The 11,003-nt window shown below is 35.9% G+C and overlaps 1 protein-coding gene across 1 annotated transcript; it reads right to left on the bottom strand.

Annotated features, from left to right (window-relative positions):
• Positions 1–225: 225 nt before the first annotated feature.
• Positions 226–6,798, bottom strand: LOC100246519 (zinc finger CCCH domain-containing protein 3). Its single transcript, XM_002275739.4, has 7 exons — positions 6,377–6,798; positions 5,341–5,510; positions 5,196–5,249; positions 4,437–4,553; positions 3,980–4,291; positions 1,618–1,893; positions 226–949 (listed from the first exon to the last, which is right to left on the bottom strand). Exons 1-7 carry the CDS (start codon positions 6,438–6,440, stop codon positions 590–592), a joined length of 1,353 nt encoding a protein of 450 aa, XP_002275775.1. The 5' UTR covers positions 6,441–6,798; the 3' UTR covers positions 226–589.
• Between the last annotated feature and the right edge of the window lie 4,205 nt (positions 6,799–11,003).

Below are 11,003 nucleotides of genomic sequence, written 5' to 3'. Positions count from 1 at the left end.
AACAACTGAGACTAACCAGAACAAATGGAAAATAAACCAGAATCAGAGTGTTAGTAATGTATAACACAAGCTTTGCCATATAGAACAGCATCAAGGATGGATCTCTGCAGCATATGTATTTTCCCTGTGAATCTAGCACAGAAGGAAGCAAGCATATGTCTCCCTAAAAGCATGGTTAATAAGTTAACAAGTAACAGATTGTGTAAAATCTAATATATAATGTGATTCACATCGCCAACATTTAAATTGATTTATGTATGTAAAAGCCACAGGTTGCAGTGCTTAAAAATGAAAAATTTTCACACCTAAGAGCAGTTGATTCAGACGTTTTAGCGATAATCATCTGTGGAAAAGGAACGAGTCAAAGAAGAAAAGGAATTTTACAATTTTTTTCACCTGCATTTTATTCACCACAAAAAGAGGCCGTTCCATGCCCCCCACTTTTGCTCATCGCTTTGATCGCCAAACAACCTATCCACTCCGCAGAACCACAGGTGAAAGGGGGGCATGAGGTACTAATCATAAAAATTTCCTTAAAAGGTACTTGGCAACAAAATAGAAAGTGAAAAAGAACAAAAAAGAAGTGACTTCAATCAGATTGATCTTGTGGAGGTTCAGATGAATTTGGCGAGGAATGCAGCAGAGAACCAGCCTGTTCTGGTGGACCTTCAGGAGCTTTTGTATCTGGATTCTGAGACTTGGTGCTTCCAGACTCAGTTTTCTGGACCCAATCAGGAAATTTTGACGATTTAGAGGGAGAGGTTTCAGATGAATGAACCGTGGAAGAGTTTCTTTGATAAGGTAAGAGAGATGGGTCAAGTATAGATAGAGGGGGCAGGCTCAAACAGTAATTATAAGAAGAATATCCGGTCAAGGGGTGGTCAAATTTGCAAGTCGGACCATACTTGCAAAGTCCATACAAATTGTAGTGAGAACATACAGCTTGCCCCTGCATATAGAAGGGCAAGAAGTTAGCAGTCCATATGAAGAGCAAAAGTGAACAGAATCATCATAATTTGGAACAGATTTTTGCAATTTTTTGATAGATAAATTCTTTTTTCTTTTGTTTTGGAACTTGAACCTGGTATCTCCCACAATCCCACCCAACCCTTACCACTTCAAGCCAGCCCTCAACATTGGAACAAATTTTTGCAATGATTGTCAAATTATTCAGATCAGACAGACAATGAAATAAGAAAAACACACACCCTCGAACCTGGTATCCCCCAAAATCCCACCCAACCCCTTACCACTTCAAGCTAGCCCTCAACAGCTGGAACAAATTTTTGCAATGATTGTCAAATTATTCAGATCCGACAGACAATGAAATAAAACACACACACACACTCGAAGCTGGTATCTCCCACAATCCCACCCAACCCCTTACCACTTCAAGCCAGCCCTCAACGGCTGGAACAAATTTTTGCAATGATTGTCAAATTATTCACACACACACACAGATATATATATTCACACTAAATCTTCATTCAGTTAATTTTGTGGACTTCATTCACGAATCATGACACATTCCCAATCAATCCCAAGCTCCCAAATTATTTCAAAAGAAAACGCTTCACAAGCCTATCACTATAGATGAAAATATGCAAAGAAACTTACTGGTCTCAAGGGAAGACCAAGCGGACCTAAAGTATTTGTTGCCAACTGAGCAATCCTTTCTTTTGGGTGATGATACTTGCAATCAGAACCATATTTACAGCTCCCCGTGCTCATGAAATACCGGCATTCTGGTTGATCTGGCCTCTCAGGTAAATGTGGAATCAATGATGATAACAAGTGCACCTGCCCACTGGAACCTGACTCACTCTGATTCCTGGAGTTGTAGACAAGATTGGATCCCAGAATACCAGTTGAAGATATGGGACTCATGTTTCCCTGATTGACAAATGAAAACATAGATTAAAACTGTAATAACAGATATAAAACGCATCAAAACCCAGCCCCAAGTAAAGATGTTTCTCATTATTTATTTCCAAGGATGCAACCATAGTGTAAATAGAACTCAACCACCCTTTACAAAAGGATAGTCAATTGATGCAACCTAAGAGTGAAAATAAAAAATAAAGCATTAAATAGAACTCATCAAGGGAATATCCCATGCAGAATCTTTACAAAATGACAATCTAACTATCTCACTTTGTAAACTTCCCCCTTCAATCCAATCCATTATGTTCGATTCATATCACCCAAATAAAATGCTAGCCAAAGCAAATAAAATGATTCAATTTGATCAATTTTCTCTATGTATGGCCCCAGAACTATGCCACAACAACCTTGGTATCTCACATATTACAAACTCATTTGGATCTATTGAGTAAACCAGATTCACTACATGGAAGCTTTTCATTAGAACAAGAAAATGAGGCTTCCCCACAAGAAAATGATTACAACACATGTTATATTTAGCTTTATTTAAGCTGGCCATTCAAGAAAAAGACTGAAGATTGGAACACAGTGCAACATGCAAATTAATTAGCAGCAATTTGGATAATTGATTATAGACCAGCAAACAAGCCATCACAACCATTCTACATGTAACAAAAGTGCACATTAGGGGAAAAGGAAAACCATGCACTCTAGTACCTTCATGTGAAACCATATATATTAGCCAAGTTGCCATAAACTTTAAACATGTTTTTTTTATAAGTACTCTTTTTTCCCTTTTTCCTTTCTTTTGTCCCCATTGGAACTTGAACCTGGCACCTCCCATAAACTCACCCCAACCCTTTACCACTTGAGCTAGGCCTTAAGAGCATACATAAACTTTAACCATGTTGAGATTCCATTTGTGTGTGTACATGTTTGCTTGTGTATTCACATGGTTTGCCAAGAGCAGGGGAGTGGAAGGATGCATTTTTAGGGCTGTGGCTGACAGAAAACACTTTCTCGCTTTATCTTGGGATTTGGCAGTAAGGGCTAATCGGATTCAAAAGAAGCTAAATTCAATCATACTACTGCATCCCTGGCAAATAGAATAGCTACTCATTATTAATGCCCCAAGGTAGTTCATGCCTATTTCCAATGAGTTCTGGGGATAACTTACAGCATGGTTACTTGTAGTTACCATAAATATTTTTTGTTACATTTCAATGAAATATTCCATTGTTGAGATACAAACAAAAGTGCTCATGCTAGTAATTAAGAAGGATGGTTGTGCTATTATAAGTGGCTCTGCATGAAATCAACATAATATAGAAAAGAAAATTTCCTTATACAAGGCACAAAAATTTTGCAGAATTCAATCATGCTTCTGACATAAATTCTTGTGTTAATATTAGTAATGTTTGATATTCAAAACAGTCATTTTTAACTGCAAGAAAAGTGTAGATAACAGAGATATTAGAACTGTGAGTGGGAAAGGGCAAAAGCTAGTCAATATGCTTAATCAACTCATAGCTTCTCTCTTCAGATTATGAGTGGAAACTAGAAAGGGAATAAACTTATCTTCATTTCAGTGGGTTAATGGAAAATTGATCCTTTACCCATTATGGGACTATTTATGTCCACCTGTTCGTACCCATGCCTGCTTGTGTCAAAGTGAATTCATGAAGAAACCACAGAATTTTATTTTTTAAACAAAATAAGAAAATGCATAATGAAAAATTTTGTCCTAATACAAGTGTCATTTTGCAGACAAAGCAAATCCCCAGGCTTTTTGTGGTGTCAACCACACCTGAAATAACAAGCTGAAATCATGTCATTCAAGGTCCCGATAATTCAATTCAGGCTCTTTGTAAGAGAGGCTGAAAATGATAAGAAAATGCATCCAACTCTAAAACAATAGATAAAATAAATTATATAATAGCATGACGAGAATGGATTTAGGGCATGGGATCCCACAGTGGATAATAAACACAAATGCTAAGATATCACAACACCTTCCTTACCAAAAACATGGTGCCTGTATGAGGATGTGAAATTTATATTAACCTTCTTATCAATTAAGAGATTATTTACTAACCATGTAAGTGTTCCAGCCTTGTGCAGGTACGATGCCTTGAGAAGGAGAAAGAACAATAGGCATGTAGGTCTGTGGACCTTGCATACGCGGGCCAGGTATATATGGTGCTCTTGGTAATGACCATGCTGGAAGACCGCCCACATACGGTAACCCTGATGAAGGTAAAATTGATGAGCCTGTAGATCCAAAGGCAGCAGGACCAGTTGCAGGCAAAACAGTTCCAGCTGATGCAGGCTGGGGATGATGAAACTTGCATGCAGCTCCAAACTTACACAACCCAGTTCGCATGTAGTAAGAACATGGTTTTTCTTCCTGTGAATTGAAAAATCGATTTAAGAATTGTAAAGATGGTTTATGGCCTTAGTTTATGCATGCATAGGAAACAAAACCAATAACCTTGGTTAGTAAATGCAAATGTAAGGAAGAGCAACACCAGGACCTGAAGGAAAGTAATCACCTGACGCATGGGTAGACCTACAATGTTCAATGAGACTGGTCCAGCACCATGCCTGTCCCGTGGGTGATGATATTTACATGTAGATCCATATTTGCAGGTTCCTGTCTTCAAAAAGTACTGCAGTGCATGTTTGGAAGTTGATGGTCATAAGTTAAAATGTTGCAACAAAGCATAAATACTGGCAGATGAAACCCTTTTTTCCCCCCTTTTTGATAGGCTAAAACTCTAATTGAATTATCCCTGGGGCAGGGGCAGAGCCAGGAATGGGATCCAGAGGGGAAAAAATAAAGAGATTAGATTCAAGGGGGACAATAATAAGGCAAAAAGTAAGATTTAGCTCATTGGTAGTTTTGCATGGTAAATTTATTATTTTTTAGAGGGGGCGGGGGGTGTTGGGGAGGGGGGTGGCATGTGCCCCCTCTATGCCCCACTTGAATCCGCCAGTGCCCTGGGGAATAATTACTTACAAGAAATAGCAGCTCACTGAGCTAAGAGTTAGGTGATATTTTTACAAAAGGATTATCAGTAGTATTTAACAAAGGTGAAACAATTGACATAATCAAACCACCTTTAAAACAACCTCATAGCTTTGAAACATGCATTTTGCATAAACAAAATCCCAGGATCGAATAAATATACCATATTCAATTCTCTCCGTTCAAGTAAAAATTGAACTTTGAAATAGTACAGCAAAATGTAATATAAACACCAAATAAAATGGAACATTGTATAAGTAGAGAAATCTGGGAATGAATGTACCCCACAGTCAGGTTGTCCAACTCTTTCTGGGAGTTCACCTCTATACTGGGCACCCTGTGCAAACATCTTGTGGGTGTCAGATTATCACTACCAAAAGCCAATAACGGCAACAACAACAAGAAACAACAGATAAAAGCAAAATTACCTGTTCAGAATAAGCAGGATGATTGAAACGACAATTGCTTCCATAACCACATAACCCAGTCCTTAAATAATATATGCAATCAGGTTCCCCAGGACGGTCAGGATAAGGACTTGAGTGACCCACACTACCTTCCTCCTGATTATCATGTATTTTCAACCGCAAAATTGCTTCTACAATACACCCACAAACAAAATTTTGGAAAGAAATAAAAACATTACAATCAATGTGCATTGTATTGAAAACCTTCAAGAATACAAAACACATACAAGGCAAACGTTTAAAAGCAAGGCAACAATCTCCAAATCTTAACAGCACCAATCCATGAATAAGGCAATCATACAAAAATTAGGCAAAAAATTCTAAAACTTAACAAGTTAAAAAATATTTTTATCTTAGACAATAGACACACTAATACCAGTAACACCAAATAAATCAGACCTTGCAAAACTTGGGAACTCCATATTAAAATTAATAGAAAACACATGTCACTAAATACTAAAAGGAAAAAAACTAAAATTTAACACAATCACAACCTTTTCAACTTCAACAAAACTATGATGCATAAAACTGAAGAATCACGCTGTTAAAGATCGAAAGGAAAAAGGCACAACACAAACCAGTACAGGATATGATCATAAAAGTAAATAAAATAAATTAAAGGCTCAATACGGCAAAATTTCCAGTTCAAACAACAATGAGATTGCAATATTAATAAAATAAAATAAATAAAATTGAAACGATATTGAAAATCAATAGAATGACAGTGACACCAAAATGTATCAAATAGAGAACAGGAGGAAAAAAAAAACTCAAATTCACCAAATTCGTAAGAACTTTTCAGGCATTCCATCTCAATAACAACAATAATAATCAAACCTTGATTTTATTAAAAAAAAAATCTACAGAAATAGAGCAAAAAAAAAAGGTCGAGTTAAACGAATTGAAAGGCATTCCGACTAAAATAGAAAATAATACAAATCAACGATCAGATCAATCAGATCGCCGATAAAAAAGCAGTACTAAGGATCGGTACTACCTTCCACGTTTTCCGACGACGGATTCGACACGCCATTGCTCTGAACTTGCCGATTATCCAGCATCGGTACAACGGAAAATATATAAACCCTTACTTTCAATCAACACTGAAGAGTATCTCTTCTGGAAACAAGAAAATCAGATCAAAACCATTTTCAAACTACAAAGAAAGCGATTTTTGATCTGAAGAGAAAACAAAAGAGTATGAGAGTGGAAGAAAAAGAGGTGAAAAATCAATGTGATATCTGCGATATTCGAATTCGATAAATAAATTCTTTGTTTTTGTTTTCTTTTTCTCTTTTTCTCGATTTCGTTTGGATTCGGAGAATATGGAAATTTCGGATCTACTCAGTCTGAACCCGAAAATATAATTATATAATAAATAATAAAAAAAACACCTTCACTCGTGTACGAATAATAAAATCAACAGTTTGTCGAAAAGATGTTAATGACCCTGAGGCACAGTGGGAATGTGCGGTATTTGGGGGTATTTTTGTCATTTGACGACATTAATTAAGGGCAAGAGCCTGCTACAAAAATAGGGCGCGAAAATCCTGAGAAATTGTTTTTTTTTTGTTTTTTTTTCGTTTTTGTTGTGGATTTTGATTGCCGTATTAGGAAAGGGTGAAAAATCGTCGCCGTTAAAGGGCGGTGCCGGGTGAGGTGGAGAGTCGTACACCGTTGGATTTTTAATGTAGGGGTGGGACCCAGATATCACGGAGATAGCAAAGGAAGCGAACTGATCTCGGATTCGCTAAGTTGGGGGAGTGGGGCCCACCACTGTGGAGAATCCGACGGCGATTTACTCGCGTATGTGAACCCCTCCCGACCACCTCTCCACCGAGAGAAGCGAGGGAGACGAGACGACGTTCCCGGCGGCATAATTACGTAAATAGCCCCGTTAGAATCTAGAAGTTACTTTTTTGGATGGGTTGCCGTGTTTGTATCTTTTTGCCCTTTTTCCCCATTTTTTTTAAAAATAATTATTACTTTTATTTACATAAAAATACATTAATGACACTTTTAAATTAATTTATTCAAATAAGTCAAGATTTATTGTCCCTAATCACACAATATGTAACATTTGACTATTGCAAAGTCCCCTAATTGAAGAACGAAAGGTTGCTTTTGCCATGACCTCATGTTATTCACCTTTTTCTCCTCCATTGCCTTTTTCACAATTATGTTCATATTATTAGATTGGCATCACTTTGGCACTTCCAATACTACTTACCTTTTTTCTTTATGAGTTCTATTAACAATTATGCTTTCTAATTTGTTAAACACCCATATTTTGAAAACTTGCTATAGTTGGAACTCCAATGAAACATCTCAATTCTAATTTGTTAAATAAAATTACAAAATGGGCATTTTTTTTTAATTACATCTTATCACATACGAAAAATATTTAAATTTATCCAACGACTTCTAAGTGTAGGAGCGCCCAAATCAAGTGAGAGGCACGAAGCCGAAACCTCTAAACTACCATTGTGTTCTAAGGCGATGTTTGAACTAGTACCCATGCGATTTAATACAACAAGACATACTTTAAATATAATGAACTCTACTCTCATAATTACAACGTATGTGAGCCTTATCACACAAATTAAGCATCTCATAATCATTATTTGACAACGTTGCATTAATAATGTACAAAATGTTGTAGGTCATTTTATATTAGCACAATCAAACTTACCAAACTAGTAAGACTAAAACACTTTAAAAACCTAATTGAAGCATGCTAGAGCATAAAATTTGAAGCTTTTTATTAATTTTCTTAATAGTATCTATTAAACCTTTTCATCACCTATGATTAAGTTGATCGTTAGAGAAAGGAATCATGATGTGGACTCACACAAGTGGTAAACGAACACAAAAGGACATTCCACCATCACTATAAGTCTAAGAGCAAATGGAAAAAAGAATGAGGATATAGAGAAAAGAGACTTTATGGAGAATAGATGAGTTGGTGAAAAGAAACAAAGCATTGGCCCAAGAAAATACAAGACTTTCTCATATGACCCTATAACCCTATAACTAGATGATTTTAGTTGACACATCACCCTATAACCCTCTAGAAAAAGTAACATGCAAGAAAATGAACAACATGGAAGAGAAAGGGATCAAGAAAGGCATTTTGTAGTCCAAACAATCTAGGCATAGTCAAAGATGCATAACTCCCATACTCCGAAGAGAAAATCTCATAGGTAATCAAGGTGGACTTGATGAAAGCCCCTATTTAGAATAGAGAAGGATTATAGAGGCCTAGCTTTTCATGTCATACAGGAGATTGCCTTAAACTTATTCACCAATGACATGCTTCGTGAGGAAGCCCACAACCATCCTAAAGTTCAATATGTTCAATGGGACCGTTAACTTTTTTAAGCATTGAATGCATATATGCCAAATGATGGTATTAGCATAGGATAATGATCATCTACAACGCAAAGTCTTACCTTCAACATGTAAAGGGCTAAGATTTCTATGGTTCCATTAACCTCTACCTCAATCAATCTTGAATTTTGCATACCTAGGAGTGGTTTTTGTAGCGTAATACATCTATTCCATCCAATAGCAAAAAGGATTAGAGACATTCTTTTAGGTTTAAAAAGCTACAAAAGAATTAATATAAGTGTATCTAAAACAATTCAACATTGAATTATATTATGGTATAAAGATGTACTATTTAAGTAATAGTGATAACTTTAAAAAAAAAAAAACTTCCGAAAATGTAACGACTCGCCCCCAACCGTGTAGATATTATTTGTTCTGAGTCCAAAGAGGTCATCATGGCTTTGAAACACATTTTATTGGATAAGAGGAGTCTCTACAAATATAGCACAAAAAACATTCTCCTCTATCCTATGTGAGACATCATAAACACTCTTCCCGCCCTCCCCTCCTATGCAGACACAATGTTCTAGTTGTGTCCCATGGGATTGTAGAGTCAAACAGACAAACACCTTTTATGAACCAAAAAAACCCCCACACCGGGGTCGGGGATTAACTCTGATACCATTTATAATGATCCGCTCTCAACCATGTAAAGATTGTTAGCTCTTTGCCCAAAGGGGCCCTCACAGCTTAAAACGAGTCTACAAAATTAAGAGGAGTTCATACTTATATAACCCTAGGAACTTTTTCCCATATCCGATATAGAATGTCACAAACATCTCCCACACACACACACAACGTCTTTGTTGTGTCCTATGGAATTGCGAGACCAAACAAACAAACAAACAAATCCCCACATCGTTGTCCGGGATCGACTTTGATAGCATTTGTAATCATCCTACAATCCCATGGGACACAACGAGGGCGTTGTGTCTGCATGGGGGAGGGGAAAGAGAAAGATGTTTGCGATGTCCTACATCAGATATGAGAGAAATTTCTTGGCGCTGTATATGTAGAGGCTCTTTTTAACCAAATAGACGTGTTTTTAAAGCCGTGATGACCCTTTTGGGCCCAGAGCGGACAATATTTATACGATTGGGAGCGAGTCATTATAGAAAATGTTAGGCTTTTTAAAATTGTTCTCCAAGTAGTTGCTAATACCATAGAGGGATTATTTTCTAAAGTAATGAAGTATAACATAATAAAAGAGGACTCAAAGTTCCAACGATCAAGGAAATCACCCTTTACAATGGCTCAACTAACTGGTAAATCATCTAGTCTAGTCGGAGTAATTGAAAAATGATAGGGAAAATCCCCCACAAACCAAAAGAAAGAGGAGAAGCAAACAAAAAAATAATAATTTATCTTCATCGATAAAAACATCTCACCCAACTACTATTAGGATAAAGCCCTTAAAAATAGGTGGTGCTAATTCATATTAGTGGGTCGTATTCGTGTCGTGTTAAAGTTTAGGTATTCTGATACATGAGTTAACCTAAACCAACAAAAATAATAATTATGTCAAAACATAAACCTAAATACTACCTAATTATTAAACAAATAACATGTCATGTAACTCATTTAATAATCATGTTCTTTTATTTAATAATCAGATTGAATTAGCTTTTGTATATGTCTATATGATTAATGTTTTAACCAAATATGTTTATGACTTAATTGATCTATTTATATAGAACAAATTTAAAATGAGTCAAATATGGGTTAAATAGTTTAAAGATATTATTAGGTTAAATAAGGGGATTATTAAATGGGTCAATTCGAGTTAAATTCATGTTGTGTAGGTTGACCTAAAAACTATTTATTTATTAAACAAGTTATACAAGTCAACACAAATTTGATCAAAACCTATTATACTAAACCCAAACCTGTAAAAACGTGTTGAGTTTGAGTTATGTAGGCGAATTGTATCAAACTTTACCACTCATACCTTAAAAGCATGACATAATATAACAAATGTGCATTTACTATTTAATAATATTCTAATTTCACTTTTATCTATTTTTATTCCATACATTATATCTTATGAGGATTTTGACCTAACATCTTTGGTATTGTATATGATATGAGTGCATTAAGAGTTGTACAAAAATTCAAGTCATAAGTTTCTTACAAGTAAATGATTTGTTTACGATTGATTCATGGATTTATGCAATCCATTTGAGGTTGTAGTACACTACCTTCTAATTTGAGAGGTATTTGATCTTAACTATCAG

Source organism: Vitis vinifera, chromosome 12 (assembly GCF_030704535.1).
Source record: "Vitis vinifera cultivar Pinot Noir 40024 chromosome 12, ASM3070453v1".
NCBI classification, from domain to species: domain Eukaryota; kingdom Viridiplantae; phylum Streptophyta; class Magnoliopsida; order Vitales; family Vitaceae; genus Vitis; species Vitis vinifera.
This window is presented reverse-complemented; position numbering and strand designations above follow the sequence as displayed.